Source organism: Rhinolophus ferrumequinum, chromosome 14, assembly GCF_004115265.2.
Source record: "Rhinolophus ferrumequinum isolate MPI-CBG mRhiFer1 chromosome 14, mRhiFer1_v1.p, whole genome shotgun sequence".
Lineage (NCBI taxonomy): Eukaryota > Metazoa > Chordata > Mammalia > Chiroptera > Rhinolophidae > Rhinolophus > Rhinolophus ferrumequinum.
The window spans coordinates 9,363,602-9,381,281 of record NC_046297.1 but is presented as its reverse complement, the minus strand read 5'-3'; the positions used below and the strand labels follow the sequence as shown (position 1 = coordinate 9,381,281).

General features: G+C 38.2%; 1 protein-coding gene and 1 non-coding gene across 2 annotated transcripts in view; one reads left to right on the top strand and one right to left on the bottom strand.

Annotated features, from left to right (window-relative positions):
* Positions 1-17,674, top strand: part of TERF1 (telomeric repeat binding factor 1) — a 30,113-nt gene extending 12,439 nt beyond the window's left edge. Inside the window, exons 5-10 of the mRNA XM_033126535.1 lie at positions 1,919-2,068; positions 2,790-2,899; positions 5,734-5,793; positions 7,325-7,413; positions 9,498-9,607; positions 15,911-17,674. Of these exons, the coding sequence (XP_032982426.1) occupies positions 1,919-2,068; positions 2,790-2,899; positions 5,734-5,793; positions 7,325-7,413; positions 9,498-9,607; positions 15,911-16,087 (696 nt within the window). The 3' untranslated portion in view covers positions 16,088-17,674. The remainder of the gene's footprint in view (positions 1-1,918; positions 2,069-2,789; positions 2,900-5,733; positions 5,794-7,324; positions 7,414-9,497; positions 9,608-15,910) is intronic.
* Positions 12,228-12,396, bottom strand: LOC117034236 (U8 small nucleolar RNA). Its single transcript, XR_004425048.1, has one exon. It is a non-coding gene; the product is annotated as a U8 small nucleolar RNA (small nucleolar RNA).
* Positions 17,675-17,680: the final 6 nt, after the last annotated feature.

Below are 17,680 nucleotides of genomic sequence, written 5' to 3'. Positions count from 1 at the left end.
GACGAGCCCCGGGATCAAGAGCATCACCAGCCCCCTCCCTACAGTCACTGCCACCTGCTCAGGAGTAACCACTGTCCTTAGGACATCCAAGATTCGTTTGGCTTACGATGGAGTCATATAGCAGGTTTACATTTGTACTGTTGGTCCATCGTGTTGCTGATAGCAACAGTTGTTCATTCTCATTGATCCATTGTGGGAATAGACTACAGTTGATCCATTCCTACAGTTGATGGATGTTTGAATCATTTCCAGTTTTTAGCTATTACATTTCTTTACACATCTTCTGTAGAACAAATATATATGTGTTTCTATTGGGTATACAGTTAGGAATATAATTGATGGGTTATAGGATATATACATACTCAATTTTACTAGATACTGCCAGTTTTCCAAAATAGTTTCATTCTATTAATTCCTTCGGTACTGCGGGAGAGTTCCAGTTGCTTCACAGACCTTATCTGTGGTTTTCGTGTTAGGCATTCTGGCACGTATGTGTGTATCACATTGGGCTTTAACTTCCATTCCCCTGATGACTAATGAAGGTGAGCACCTTTTCACTTGCTGGTATGTCTAGAGTTGGGGGTGGTCACCTTAACCCATTGAGGGACTGAGACACATTGAGGGTAGGCTGTAGTTTTTAGAGGGTCAGTTTGTCTGATATGCTCCTATTTCTGGGATATAACCCTCCAGATTGCAGCAGAAAGCCTGATATATTTATTGGGTTCCCTGCCGCTACTTTTTGCCTTAGTACTATGAGGCTACTGAAAACTCTACTCTGCGTGTACTTCACGAAGAGGAGAACCTTATAGCCGTAAGCATCAGAGAGAGCTTAACCTCACTGGTGTTAGCAAGCAGGGCAATGCAGAGTAACACACTGAAATAGCATTTCCTGTACCTCAGAAGGGCAGTGATTTAAAAGGTCCTAGAATACCAGCAGTTGGCTCAAAAAATGGAGAAATGCTAGGACTGCTATGCCTTCCTCTCTGGAGTGAATTGGTATTTAAACTTGGGAGAGCATTTTATCAAAATCTATAAGTATGCATTCCAGCATCTCACTTCTAGATACACACCTTAAAGTAGCTGTTTACACGTTTTAGAAGCTGTAAAATTTTATTTAAAAAAAAAAATCCCAGTTCCTCCTGAGACAATTGGTCTGGGATAGAGCCTGAGAAGTTGACTTTTCAAAGCTCTATAGCTTTTATTGTGCAACCAGTATTGAAAGAACTACTGTACGAGAGAAACTTGTGCTATGCCAAGAAGACATATAGAAAAACACTGAACAGCATTGTGGTAATAGAAAACAGCCTGAATGCTATCAACGGGCTGGAAGAATGAATGAGTAAATGGGTATTTTTGATCAACAGAATACTATACAACAGCGAAAGTTCTACACATATCAAATCAATATGGGTAAATGTCATAAACATAGAGTTGAGCAAAGTATAGCAGGATTCAGAATACACAGTATAACACCATTTATATAAAGTTAAAAACATGCTAAACAATAGTATGTATTATTTATGTATGTATACATGTGTAGTGCAGGTATGAAGAATGCATGAATATGGTACATTCTAAATTCAGGGTAATGGTTACTTTGAGGAGAAGGAGGCTAGGGGATTACCAGTCAGATTATGGTAGTAAACAAGGGCTGCAATTTGTATAGATAATCTCTTATTTCTCAAGCTTTGTAATGGACATACAGGTTCATAATATTTTTTAAAGTCCTTTTGTGTGTGTGTGAAATATTACATACTTTTAAAAGTCAGAAAAAAAGATGTTGGTAGGCCATTTAAAACATGAAAAATTTTTAAATCTCTTAATTGTGTCTCTGAGTTTATATTTCTAGTGATCTTTTCAGTTATGACAAAATTTCTAGTATCTTATTTGTGATTTTTGTTTCTTCTGTTTTCTTTAGCCTTTACAAAGGAAATTGCGTATGATAATCTCTCAGAAAGATACATTTCATTCCTTTTTTCAACACTTCAGTTACAACCAAATGATGGAGAAAATTAAGAGTTTTGTGAATTATGTACTCAGTGAAAAATCATCAGCCTTTCTAATGAAGGTATGCATATTTCAGAGAGACTGGTAGACTTAGGAGAAATTATTATAATAAAGGAGAATACTTTAAATAGAAATCCTTTAAAAACAAATCAGAATTTTATTTAGTGATTTTTGTAGAAGAATGTGACAGTGTTACAATTAGTAAATCTAAAGGGTTAATCGGTGACCTTTGTAGTATTTTTACAACTTTTCAAATGAGGGTTGGGAAAAATTTTTCAAAGTAAAAAGTTGAAGTGGAAAACTTAGAATGAATTAAGAAGTAAGTGAAAAAAACATTTAGTTTAAATTTTAAAGAAAGTTTTAGAATATTTTTGGAAAAGGGATAGACTAAAACTTTTTTATAACGTTTTATTCTCTGTCTTAGCCTCAAAAATTTTTAACAAACATTGAGTAATTTGAGGTAGTTTTATTTTATAATACCTAGAATTTTTATTGCCTTTTTTTAACTGACCTTTTATCTTAAGATTGCTTAGGGAGTATTATGTGTAGCAAATACATTTACAAGGAAAGACCTCCATAATGCTTACAAACCAAACAGGTAGCTAAAGTAGCTGCTGGTGTTGTCATAGATACTGAGGAAAATAAACAACACAGTGCCTTTTATTGGTCTGTGAACAGACACTTTGGTTATGACCGTCAAAGAATTAGAAGCCTAATCTACTGCTCCTTGTTTAAAATCGCTTAATGCATTTCTTTGTCTCCCACAATCCCCCCTTTTTAAGGCAGCAGCAAAAGTAGTGGAAAGTAAAAGAGCAAGAATACTTTCTCAAGATAAACCTGATAGCAGTGATACAGACATGGAAACTGAGGCTAATTTGGATACAGGAAAAAGGTTTGTAAATTCACTGATACTTTTTTTTTGTCTTACGAATGCAGTATGTTTATATCAAAGTGATACTAGTGAGCCATTACTCATGAAAATCATTGAGCAGTGGGTGTCTTGTCTTACTGATGATTAACATTTGGCTATTTGGAGTATGTAGAGTTTCTTCATGGTTTATGCAAAATTCTGGTTATATGTGCTGAACGAAAACAGAGAGTGAGAACACGCGCAGTATAAGTGGTGTGAGTAGTAGCATTTAGCATTCTCGGGGGACCTGCTGTAGAACAGCGTGAAGGTTGGAAGCCTGACTCATTGCGCCCCTTAGTTCTCAGACTCCACTGGCCCTCATCATGTGACTGTTTTACTGTCCCGAGACTTATTCTCTTAATAGCATCTTAAAACATTGTTCGTACATCTTCTCTAAGGGTAAGCTAACCCGCTTCGTCTGGTGCTCCACTGAAGAAATAGTGATTCGCTCCCGTGCTGGAGGGAAACCGCTGTGTCAGTCGTACATATCGAGAGACGAGTTCAGTCTCCAAACTTTCTTCTTTAGGGATTTGCAGGGGTGATTTTTACAGAATTGATTTTTCTCTGTAGCTTTGGCTTTGGAAACTAATCCTATCGAAGATGATCAACTCTGCCCTTATAAAGACCTGTCTATTGAACCAGTGGTCCATTCCCGCTACTCCACCCTTCACCCTGTCAAATCCCATGTCTCTGGAAGGACACATTTGACAGTAGATGTAATATTACTGTTTTTTCTTGGAGCTATGACTTGAACCCTGAAGATTCCTCATTTATTTAGAGGTGGGCACTAGGTCCCAGTTAGGTGGGCGTGGTTCCGGTCCCCTCAGGACTGAGCTCCTCCGTTACCTTAGTCTTCCCTCCCTGTCCGTGACAGCATCGCCTGCTCCTTGCTGGTTCGTTTCCCCAAAAGCTCTGTTCATGTCTGTCTTAAGACCCATTTTGCTCTTTGGCTTATGTTTGTCGAAGACCCATTTTGAGAAGTACAGATTTTATTTTTACTGGCTCAATTATTTCATCTTGTTTAGGGAATCAAAATTTAGTAATACTAAGACTCAGCGCGTTCTGTGGCCCAGCCTTCCTGCCCAGTGTAATACTACTTTAAAATAAAATTAAAACTTAACCGTGATGCTTGCAGATAATGAACACATTTCCTATGCGCCCTCCTTATATAGGACCACCCACTTATTTCAAATGCCCTCCTACACAGAGTCAATGTGTGTAAAACAGAATTCTTGATGTTCTTATTTGTGTCTTCTTCACCTCACACACATCCAGTTATCTCCCCAAGTGTTAGGAATCCCATCTCAGAAATGCCTCTCTAATCCACTTTTGTCATTTATATCCTAGATTATTACTTAGCTTTGTACCACACAAATCCACCTTTGACATGACTTCCAGAGTTAGTTCCCCATGAAAACAAATCTGTTTAAATCACTTCCCAGCTTAATAACCTCTCTTGGCTTTCTGTTTCTTACTAGATGAGTTAGAACTTGTTGGCATGACTTATGAAGCCTCACATAGACTCTGTTTTTTGCCATAAACAACCTTGTCTCTAAGCATTAACCCCTCCCTGCTCACATATATGGTACTTTCTAACAACACAGAACTTCTCCCTGATCTTGAAATGTTACAAGCTCTTTCATGCCTTTACTCTTGCTTCAATTTTGAGTTCCCTTCTTTCTGTTCTCTCCAAGACAAGCCCTTACTTGCCATTCAAGGTCTAGCTCAGAGATCGCCTGTACGAAGTCTTGCTGAGCTCTCATCAGAGTTGTCACTGCTGTGCTCCCACAGCACCGAGCCACACATCTTGGAAAGGAACACACCTCTGCCTGTCCATGTCTCACTAGATTCAGAATTCTTTGCAGGTTCTTCATTAGCTTTGTGTCCTGGGTGCCTAGTTCATTACCAGGCGTACATTAGAACTTGTAGTACACTAGACCCAGGGAGCAAAACCAAAACTAGAGACCAGGATCAACAATCAGGCAACTCTCCAAACCTTCCTGGAAGCAGATAGAATCAGGACAAATAAAGCATCACATTCACCAGTGTCGAGACAAGAATCTGCAGGATGCAAGTGAAGTAAGGAGAGAATCAGCAGTGTGATTGGGAGGTCAGGCAAATGCCAGGAAACGTGAAGCCCCTCTGTTATCAGCGTGAGATGAAACAAATATTCTGTTCTGATACAGCTGATACACTGTTTGAGGCCATAAAAATTATCGATGTGAAACAGGAGCAGCAGACATTGCATAATTTGTTGTCAAAGTTTATAGACGGACATAAAAGCTGAAGAAGTTGAAATGGACAGCTCCCAGGAAGTGTTAGCATCGAGCATGGGCTTGAAGGATAGTTATTTACAGGTGGGTGGGAGAGGAAGTGTCATTTCAAGAGAGAATAGTTCCAGTGAAGGCAGGCATGGAGGCGTAAATGGTCATGCTGTGCTTGCGGAAGCCACAGCAAAGGAGGAATTTGTTTAACAGTTCAGTTGGAGACTGCTGGGGAGGACGAGAAATTAAGCTTGAATTCATGGAAATTAAGGTGGATGGGGGAGTTTGTGGAAGAGTGACATTATGGATGCTGGATTACAGCATAAACTGCTTCACTTATGTTTGGGGACGTTTCATTTAACATCTATAGTGGGCACATCTGGGCAAAAATTAGCCATGTTGTAATGGACTATATATATGTCCTAATGTTACCAGGATTTCTTTCCAAAAGATATTTCTTACAAATTGAAAAATTTAATAAATTGTGTGGAAAGTACTATTATGAAAAGTGTTTTTTTAAATTACATTCTTACAGTCTTTTTTTCTTTGAAGTGTTAGTGATAAACCATCTGCAGTAACTGAGCCCACAGAGGGTACAGTATCCTTCCTGAGGTAAAGTAAATTGGCATTTTTCTTCTCTGTCTTTAAAATCTTAGCACTTCATGCAGACCTAGATATGTTATCGTAGCTGCCACATAAATGGTGTTATTTAAAGAATATCGCAGGGTCCTGCTAACTTCAACAGATACTCAAGACCGTGGCGTTTCCTAGAATTCCAAACTATAGAAACCTGCCTTGGGGTCCCAGGTTGGCTCACACAGTTTCTACAAGGCCATTATTGAAATACACGTATAGGGAGTACTTGAACTTAAAGCAGATGTGTAGTAAACTCAGATTCTGCCACAGAAACAAGGAGGGCATGATGCTGGGGCAGGAAGGGCACAGGGCTTACGTTTCGGATGAATGTCCCAAATTCTGATTTTATGAAAAACTGTAATCTACTAGAAATGCTGTGACAGACAATACAACATGTTCAGAGAGCAGGAAGTCCGCATGAATGATTTCAGAGATAGATCAGTCAGGATGCTGACTGGAACCATGGGGGAGGAGGTCATTGGAAATGAGAGATTGAGGGACCAGGATGGTATATGGGTGATCCATGGGAACAGTGAAATGATTCCTGGTGATGGCAGCAGTTGAGGGTAGACAAAGATCTGTGAATGATGGGAAGTACGTGAAAGGTAGCGAAGGACAATGAAGAATGCTAGGTGGTGACACCCTCAGTGCGTGAGTCCTCAAAGGCCAAGTTCTGTGTGGAAGCAGGATCCCAACAGTAACTTTCGTTAGGAATGGAAAGTATAGAGACCCACCTCTGGGATCGTGTGGCTCGTGAAAGGTGGAAGATTAAGTCAGTGTCTGCTTGAGAATGCCACAAGGGAGAGAACTAATTGTCCCCATGAGAGAGCTAGGTTTTAGACAAGGTGACGAGATGGAGGGCTGGTGAAGAGGTTTGAGAAAGGCATTCCAGAGAGCACGATAGAAAGTTTCGGGAGGGAGGGAGGAAAAGGATTAGCCGATTGCATAGAGCATTCTAGGGGTGAAGGGACAGATTTCAGGTGGTGATACAATAGACGCCTAAGCTTAAATGAACTACTTCTTTCCTCAGAGTTTGCTCCTTCATAAAATTGGAATACCGACTTTGTAGGATTGTCAAAAAATTCTGCCATAGCCTGTATTTCCCAACAGCCTTACCTTCCAAAAAAGCTATGAAGATAATCAAGTGATATCTGCCATCATGTATAAAGGAATTGTTGAATTTCTCTTTGGGAAAATGAACTTATAATCCATAGAAGAGAATGCAAGTTAATACTTTATAGTCTGAGGATTTTTTTCCTTGGTCTAGTTGGAAAACCAAAAGAACCTGGATTTCTGAGTAGATAAGATGGAGAAAATAAGTGATGGGAGAGATGGAAAACTGATAACAAATCTTAAGAGGCCAAAGGGGCACAAAGCACGGAAAGCACCGAAGGAAACAAGCCAAAGTAGAAGAATGTCCTAGAACAGAGATAAGACTAATCATCTACCTTTTTCCATAGCTTTTCTAGTCTGTGGAACCAGTTACAGGCTTTCATGTTTCATTTAGGTCTCACAGGAATCTCTTCTTATCTAAGTTGCAACAGAAAAGCCCCCAAGGTTTTAATGAGAGAGAAGAAAGAGCAGAAACTTGTCCAAGTGAGTACTCGTATTACATTTTAGAAGTGGAAAATTGATGTGTTCTCAAAAGCGAGCTGGCCCTTGACCTCAGCACCACACCACACAAACACACACTTCAGAAAACTGGAGCACAAAGAGATGAAATGTCGTGACTGCACAGTTAATTAGAGGTGGTGGTTAATTTAGAGAGTGAGCTGTTCGGCCTGCCTCGTGTAGAGTACTTTTGCTCTGGTGGTGTACTGCTTTTCTACCTTAACTTTACTTAGCAACCCGACATAGTTACTGATCTGAAACATAAATCCAGTTGATTCTTGTTACTCACAATAGTTATGGTCTGTAAAGTCCCCGTGAGCAGTGAATTAGTGAAAACTACCATTACAGGGGAATAAATACAGGGGTACGTTCCTTTGGGCCTCTGGTCACATTTTTGTCGGCTGATCAATACATAACCTGTTTCATGTGTTTTGTTTTAAAGGCACCTTATTTAATATATATCGTTGATCCATTAACATTCACGTCATGGTCGGCAGCACTGTAACTTGTGTGAATGAACACGAATGAACACGTTTTCTCTGGGGAACATCGTAGCCTCTTGGCACCTAGGAACACTGGACAGCATTTCCACAGCCACACTGCCAGCAAAAATACAAAAATGTAGTGCTACATAGGCTGAAAACGGGACAGTTATTGACAGCGTGAGAGCGCAAACAAGAAGGCAGAGCTCCACCTCGTTCGCCTCCGCGGAGGGTGTGCGCGTGGAGGTGATTCCGATTTGGCACCACACTGCGCATGTCCGCCCATGACTACGAAAGCACTGAGGATTGAGTTTGGAATTGCAGAGTTTAGTAGGTTAGGTGAATCTGCAAATGCAGAATCCATGAATAATGCGGGAGGACTATATAGAATCTAGCTACCTCCTCATCGTGTTAAGGGTTTGTTGTTATCATCCTCATTTTAAAGATGGTACAGTACACTCAAAGAAAGATTGTGTTTCATGCTGGTGAAGTTCCAAAATTGTTTTTCTACATCTATTGCTGCAAAATGGCCAGGAATTATAATTCTAAACTAAAATAATTTGGTTCCCTTGGCTTACGTAGTGCCCGTCTAACTACAGAAACTGCTTGCTATCAGGAAATAAATAAGTCTCATACATCCAGCAAGAAGTGCAAGGCCGCTGGGCCCATGGTGCACTACCTCTCCTCACATGTCATGTTAAAATGCTCTTGTTAAGTTCTGCAAAGAACCCTCTTAAAACTTTGATTTGCAATCGCATTACAACAACAGATAATTTTGGAGAGAATTGACACAATTATGTTTGTCTTCCTACGCATGAACAAAAAGTATATTTCTCTCTTTAGATTGTGTTAATATATTTTTTCTTATAATGTATGTGTATATATGCACACATATTAGTACAGCTGTATAGTTTGCTACATACAGATCTTAACCACTTTTGCTAGAGTTTTCTCTAAGAGTGTTACATTTTTTGTTACTATTGTAAATATTATCTTTCAGTTCTTTTAATATTTTAACTGTTTACTACTATGTAGAGATATACTACTGAGTTTTTGTTTATTGATCTTATAACTAGCCATCGTGCTAAACTCTTTAACTCTTATTTGTATATTCTTTTAGGTTTTCTATATAAAAATCCTTTCAACAATTACAGTTTTATTTCTTTTCAGTTACATATACATTTATTTCTTGTCTTACTAAATTGACTGAATAAGAAAGAGGGAATAAGGAAAGGATTATATTTATTACACTGTGTCAAATACTTCTTAAATATTATCTTAAGAGAATTGCAACAATTTTACTAGGTAAATATTACTTGTTTTTAACAGATGATGAAAAGGCATGCTCTCGAGATGAAATGACTTGTTTAAAGACATAAAAGAATCGAGATTCAAAACACACCCCCTCTGATTTTCCAGTACTGACTGATCTTTGCACAGCACCATGATTCAAAGGGGGAAAAAATTAAGCTCATAGACTCTTTTTCTTTAAAGTAGCTAAAAAATAAATAGGAATTTCATGGTAACCTTTAAAAATACAATACCTCTTTTAATGTGAAACAGTTTTTCATGACTTTCTACTTTTAGATAGAAGAAAGATAAGAGAAAATAGTAGACAAGCCACTGAAAGCAGGAGAAAGCATGTTTTAAACAATCAACCAGGTACTTCTCAAAATCATCGATCTAGGAAAAAACAGGTATGTTTATGATTTTTAAATAATACTTGATGTTAAATTCGTAACTTGATTAATTGTGATTGTTTCACATCATTTCTTTTCACCCGTAAGAAAACATTGAGTGTAAATTGTTTCTTCTTGGCCAGCTTTGATTTTGTCATCTTAGATTAATGGACCAATCTGCCTATTCAGAGTTTCAAGAAAATACTTTATGTGCATTTTTAAAACAGTCTTAAGTTAGGTTTAGATAGGGTTTTTCTTTTATTTAAACTTATTGTGATACTATCATAAAGTCAGTTTATCAGATGTAAGGTGGGACTTAAGTTTACATTATAAGCTTTTATATTCATACTTTCTTAATAGAGGTCCGATTTAAATAGGTTCTTCTGTGCTTTAAAAATAATAGTGAGAAACCACTTGATACGGAATTTTTCTATTCAGAAAGTTAAGATAGATTAGTTTTAAGACTAACGTCATCTGCTTCCCCTCTAAGTGATTATAGCCATCTGTCCATTGTCTGAAACCATTGTTTCCTGTATTTTGTCTGGTTTTCTAGTTGTTTACAACAGGTGAATAAGTCTGGTCCTTGTTCTATCATGGCTGGAAGTGGAAGGTGGTCCTGTGCTCTTTTTCTTACTCTCCTTTATTTAAGGTGAGCATTTTCTGTTGATAAACTTTTGCAGATGGTTCATATTGCGATGTTAGAGGTAGGGTCAAGTTCCAGGCTACTAGGAGGATGTCCCGTGACTGGAGCTTATTTGGCCTTGGCTTCTCTCAGTGAACACAGCAGGCACCTCCTACTCTTGCTTTGCTTCCTGCAAATATTGCTAATCTGTGTGATTCCTCATGTAGTCCCATCATCTCTAGCTTCGGAGCTATTGCAGATTGCGGGAGGCTCTTGCTGGTGCAGCGAGAGGTTTAGAGTGTGCAGCGCAGGGTGTGGTCCTCACTTTGGAAAAGCGAACCCCACAGGCTGTGTGAGATCTGGAAGCAGAGTGCCTGTGCCCTGCTTCTTCATGTACCTTTTGTCAGTTTCCACTGACAATGAATCCCTTCCACCTACATTATGGTTCATGTCATGGGAGTCTTCTAATTTTATCAGAGTTTGGGATTTTATTTCTATTCTTGTTGCTGTTGAGTGAATTCCCCCAAGGAAAATAGAGAAATACTGTCCTTATACCACTAAAAGTCTCACGTATTTTTGTCTTTGATGTTTTGCACTGTGAATGTGATGTGCCAAGGTGTAGATTTTTGGGTGCTTATCCTACTTTGTGTTCTCTGACCTTCCTGGATCTGTTTTGGTGTCTGTCATTAGTTTTGGAAAATTCTCAGCCATCATTGCTTAAATCTTTATTCTATGCCTTTTTTTTCTAGTATCCCATTACATGTACGGTACATGTTCTGTGATTGTCCCCCAGTTCTTGGCTGTTTTTCTGTTGTTTTTGTTTTTGTTCTTTGCTTTTCAGTTGGGAAGTTTCTGTCGACATACCTTCAAGCTCACTGACTCTTTCTTCATCTGTGTCTAGTCTGATGATGAGCCCATCAAAGGCTTCTTCGTTTCTGTTACTGTTTTGTGGATGTCTAGCTCTTCCTTTTGTTTCTTTATGAGGGTTTACATCTCTGCTTACATTTACCCATCTGTTTTTACCTGTTGTCCCCTTTTTCCACTAGAGCCCGTGGCGTATTGATCATAGTTATTATAAATTCCCACTCTGAGAATTCCAAAATCTCTGCCATAGCTGAGTCTCATTCTTTGTCCCTTCAGATTGTGCTTTTCACCTGTTAGTGTACCTTATGATTTTTGTTGATGGCTGGACATGATGTATCAAATAAAAGGAACTGAGGTAAACTGGCCTTGAGTGTGAGGTTTTATGGCTGTCTGGTGAGGAGTTAGGCTTTGTTTATTGTAGCTGTAGGTGTCAGGGGCTAACATTTCCTTGTTGTAGCTCTCTTGTTGTCTCTGGATTTCCCAGAGAGTCCTTAGTGAGGGTCCAAGGCAGCTCCTTCAGCTGAGGTGGTTATACAGGAGCCCTAGTAGCATGGTAGTAAAATGGGGGCGGGCGAAGGGAAGCATCTATAGTTCTGCGATTGTCTCGTTCTCCTAGTGAGCCTGTGTCCTGGGCTAAGACCTTCATATGCACTTGTCAGCTTTTATTGTCCCCTCGTGGGTGAAACCGGAAGGCTAGAGGGGGCTGGAGCCGGGTGTTTCTACAGGTCAGTTAGGCTCTGGCAACATCAGTTTCTCCTGAGGGCAGGCTTCTGTCAGTGAGAACAGAATGCCCTGGAAGTATTTCACAATGGCTGCTTTTTCCCCTCCCCGTTAGAAGAAGGGGGAGATTTTTCTCCCATCTTCACCCTGAGAAGCGGGTGGGGCTTTTGGAGGTAAAACTCACAAAAGTTCGTTGGCCCCAATGCGATCGGGCCCCTGGAGTTTTATAACTGAAGCTTGTTCACACTGAGCCCCCGTCAGTTCATCTGTAACAGTTAAATGTTTCTACCTGTACTGGCTCCAGCTGTGAGCTCCTGCACCTGGCAAGCTGGGGTTCTCTGTGTCCACCCTTCTGTCATCCTCGTTTTCAGGACAGCAGTTTGCCCTGCGACATTAATTCTCTGATGGATCTAAGAAGAGTTGTTGACTTTGTTCAGATTTGTTCTTGTTCTTAGGACTGGGGTAGTATTTCCAGGCTCTTTACGTAGTGGTCCAAAACCTGAAGTCTCTGCCTCATACTTTTTTTTTTTTTTAACTCCATCGTCATGTTCTAATCTGCCCTCCAAAAGGAGGAACAGGTAAGGATTATCCTACCTGACGATCTGCCTCTCTGGTTCTTCTGGCAACAATTCCAAATGGGACTGTAGGTGTTATTTATGGATGTTTTCGAGAAAACAGTTTCTCTCTCTTTGTATTGAGAAAAAAACGTGGGTTATCAACTACATAATTTAAATAGGTGCATTGTCTATCACTGTTTATTGTGCCAAAAAAGCATTCTGTGGCTAGCCCTAGTATCTGATTTTATTTTTCATTTTCACCGTTGACTTTCGGTGGGACAGCTTGTCTCAGATGAATGCCAGATTTTATCTTATTTTGTGTTGAGATTTGGGTTCTTTAAAAATGTTTATTGCAGTAGTGTCTGCCTGATTAGACAGTTTCTCCTTGCTGCATTTGTCTGTTAAACAGACAGAGGTATTTCTGCTTGCCTCATCACAATTTAAAAAGAGACTTCCTTTTGTAAATTTATTTCATTCAAGAAATAAATTCAACAGTTCTTTTTTCCATGGATGTTATGTACTGGGAGCTACTGTAAGAGTATTTTTTTACTATAAATGGTATCATTTTTAAGGCTTTATAAAGCATTGTGTTTTTTCCTCTAACGCATTTGAAATGATCAAATATAAGTTATATAAAGTTCAGCTTTAGGAAAGAAAGATTGGTGTGTTTTAATTTGTTGTGCGCTCTTTGTATTTTGGGCAGTGGTTATGGGCAGGGCTAGGATTGTTAGGATTTTGTATTGTTTCTTTTTTTTATTTTTCAAGAAAAGCAAAACACAAGAGAGTAGCACAAAGATGTTTTGTCCTGAAATATATCATCTTAAGCTCTTTGTTAACTGTGTATCATTACAAATGGAATATAGTACAATAAGTTAAATGTATAAAATGAAAAAATGAAGAGTTTAAGAAAAGGAGTAGACTTAATGAAATTTTATGCCCTCGTGTTTTCCTTCTGATCTCATACTGATGAGCCAATTGTGTCACTCAGCTCCATCTATAAAAAGTGGCAGTTGGCTTCTTTAAACTCTAAACTTTTAAAGAATATAGTTATTAGTTGCTATATGATCAATTGTTCCATATGATGTTTTTCAAGACTTTTTACCTTTAAATCATAGATAAAATTAAGCAAAGACTGTAAAAACATTCAAATCAAACTAAATAAGACATAATCAATCACAAAGTAACATATCTTTAGAGTTTCTCTTTTTTAATAGAAGAAAAAAGCAAATACTTAATGTTAAACACTAGTTTTCAGTTAATTTACTGACAAAATTGTATTAGATTGGTGCAAAAGTAATTGCGGTTTAAAAGGTTGAAAATAGTTACAAAAACTGTAATTACTGTTGCACCAACCTAATAACTTTCTCCTACGCGAAAGGTTGGCAAACATATTTCTATAAAGGGCCAGGCTGTGAATATTTTAGGTTTTGTGAGACACATACCGTTCCTATCACATTTTTTTTCTTTTTTAGAAACTTGAAAATGTAAAAACTGTTGTTAGCTCCTGGGCAGTGCGAGCTATTTTGGCAACAGCTTGCCAACCTCTGTTATATGTGATCCACCAGAAAATATTGCTGACACTTTTTGCACTCAGGAACCTAATAAATAGGATTTAAACAGATTATTAGTTATTTCTTGAGAGAAATGGGCTTTGGTATTATATCAGATACCATCTGTGCTCTCTATTCAAAATAGTATAGCTCAGATTAAAACAAGAAAACAGTGCTGTGTTTATGAAAGTTACATAAGCCAAAGACTACATTTTAAAGCTGAATAAATGTGTGGCAACTTCTTACACAATAGAAATTCTCTTGAGGACCATAAAATTGATAAGCTTTTTAAGGGGAGTATAAGTGGCCCCTGAAATTTCGTGTAAAATTTGATAAACCTTTACTTGTCTGTGAAGCGGTTCAACACAAGTGAGCACTCCAAGTCCATCTACACTGTAGTGTGTACCCATAGCTTTTATCCCTTTCTCAAAGAGTCACGTGACCCCCAAGAGTAATAACGCCCTGCTGAAGTCCTTTTTGTCAGGAAGCCCACCTCCTCCCCTTTAAACTCCTCACCACACACGTGCGAAGTTCCATCTCTTGGTTTTGTGTTAGTGACGGCCAGTGTGGAGGGGCTGTGTCGGCGTGGTGAGTGGCAGGGAAGTGCGTGGGTCAGGGGGTCCCAGGACGGTGTCCATCTCGTCTGGCCGTTGAGCTGCGCAGCTGGTAGGTGGCAGCTCAGACAGACTCCTGCGGGGGTTGGTCTTGGTCACTGCCAGGTTTACGCATCTACACATGACAGTTGTCATCTCGGCTTGTTCTCTTCAAGCCACCTTGAGTTCTCTTTCATAGTGCATCACGCAACTGAGGTCGGCCAGGTTTCTTTAATTGTAGTAAAATATACATAACAAAAGTTGCCATCTTAACCCTTTGAAAGTGTGTGTGTATATATATATATATATGTATGTACATTACACGTGTTCACATTGTTGCGCAACCAATCTGCAGAACTTTTGAATCTTGCAAAACAAGCTCTGGACACATTACACAGCTCCCCATTTCCTCCTCGCCCCATCCCAGAGCAGCCACCATTCTACTTTCTGTTTCTGTGACTTTGGCTACTCTGGGGACCTCATGTAAGTGCAGTCATACAGTATTTGTCTTCTTGTGACTGATAGATGGATTTTTAATGAAAATGTGAAAGTCAGCGGGGAAAATGCATCGTCATCCAGACTCAGTCAATCACGCAGGCGGTCACATTGCTCCTTCAGCTGTCAGCAGGAGGAGTGATCAGTTGGTCACCGGTAGCACATGCGAAGTTTCTGTGTGTGATACTGATTTGATTTTTTCTTTTAAATTTTAGTCATTTTCTCCAAAAATAAACTAGTGTAGTTTTAACTAGTTCATACTACTTGTTTTCAAAAACCTATTTTTATACAGATTCGAGTTTTATGTATATGTGTACCTTGCCCGACATAGACAGAACAGGGTTTTCACTGAGTTCATTAATGAAATTAAATATTCATAAATTGTTTAGAGATATGTAGGATTAATAAATACCAATCTACTAACAATTGTAGAGAAGCATCTTAGGACACAGTGTGCACTTAAAGTTAGATGAATTAGGGAATTGGGTTAGTGTTTAGCTCGGTTACTTTGTAGCTCTCTGACCTCCAAGAGCTGAGCCATCTTACACTTATGTAAGATGAACAGTAATAGTTAGGGCCCTTAAAAGGTTATTGTAATAAATATGAGATCTTACATAAGTCTAAGAAATGTATACAAAAATTCTCCCATCTTTAAGAAACTAAAATTATCTTGATGAAAAAAGTTACATCTATAGTAGATATGTGCTTTAAAGAATTGTTTCTGTGAGTAACCGTTCTACTTTTTATCTACTTTTGATGGATGTTAACTAGACTTATTCTGGCGATCATTTCACAATATAGGCAAATATCAAATCATTGTGTTGTACACCTGAAACTAACATGATGTTATATAGCAATTATACCTCATTAAAAAATATAAAGAATTGTCTCTGTGAATAACTTCTTTTTTTTATCAAAAGGCATGGCTTTGGGAAGAAGATAGGAATCTGAGATCTGGCGTGAGGAAATACGGAGAGGGAAACTGGTCTAAAATACTGTTACATTATAAATTCAACAATCGAACGAGTGTCATGTTAAAAGACAGATGGAGGACTATGAAGAAACTAAAACTGATTTGCTCAGACAGTGAAGACTGATGTGCTTGTAAAAGCTCGGTAAAAGGACAGTTAAATATTTTGATCATTGCTTTTTGTTTGAAACTTGGTGGTCTTTGATGTATCTTAAAGTTTTTATTTAAAGCATTATAGTACTTTTCTTGGCACAGCCATTTGATTAACTAAGGATTTGTGCTGTAAGAGTAATATGATTTGCCATCATTGTATTTTTTAAGTACCTTTTTACTTTGATGAAATGTAGATTTGTTGAACTCTGATGCTTTCAGTACCTCTACCTCCAAATCCTGTATCAATAAAAACATGAAAACCTGGTAAGAGCAAAACTACATTTCTCTTAACCAATTCTTAGGTTTGTAGGCTGACTTCAGCTCCACAGCACACACATAAAAGTGATGTTTCTAAATCAGTGACTAGTAATAGGCCTTGGACATAAGAAGGAATGATTTATGGCCTTGATATATTAATGACTAAAACATTTGTTTATAGAATGAAATGTACAAGGTAATCTTTGTGTTTTAACACATTTAAAATTTCATTTCAGTAGTTTCATAAAGGAAAAAACTTAAATAGTAATATCTGTAGGACAAAATTTGTACTATCACCAAGGATCTCTTCATGTCTCATTTAGGTACATGCGACCTTTCTTCCAGTGTTAAAACCTAGTCAAAGTTGGTTTTAAATAAAGCATTTTTATAACATGGTGCCATAAATATCATTTTCTTTGACATTTTTAATATAGCAACAGTGTACCTAAATGGTATTCTGTAAATGCTTGCTTTGATACTAACCAGGATCATTTTCTCATCCGTGATGAATCCTAAATAAGCGAGGTCATACACACCTTTGAGTTTTCACCAACATTTTATTCTTTAGAGAATTTAGTTAAAAACTAATACAGATATTTAGCAGGTTGAGTTACATGTGCTTTATTCAACAATTGAGTGAAAATACTGAACTATTTGTAAAAAAAGTTAAATGATAGAGTTTTGTCATTTGTATTTCATCTCTTCTAGCATTATACATGACTTCCCCATTGTGCCTGAATTTGTTGTCATATATTCATAGTAAATAGAAATGTGGATAATTACTGACTGCCTCCTGACTCGTCTGTGTTGTCACACCACCACTTACTGTCACTGTGTTTCTTGTAGACATTTTGATGGTTAGTGCCACAGTAGGCAGCGTGAGCCACAACGGACCTGTAAGTCAACCTCCTCGTTCCAAACATACATAAACCATCAAATCTCAGGTGCCATCAACTAGAAGAAGCTCAATTATTTTATGTGCCACTGAGAAAGATCACTGTCAATTACAGTACGGTGCTTTCTTATTTAGAATTTTCTTATTAAAAGAGATTTAGATTTCATTAAAACATAGATTTTTATTATATGACTGTGGGTACATAAAAAGGAAAAGCACCATTACAGACAGGCCCCTTGTACACTGGATCCAGTTTTGCCCAATATTAATTTGTAAAACTGCGGTATGTTGATATTGATACAATCCACAAATCTTATTCAGATTTCCCCAGTTTTACTTGTATTCTGTATGTGTGGTGTGTGTGTGTATTTACCGTGTTTCCCCGAAAATAAGACCTAGCCAGACCATCAGCTC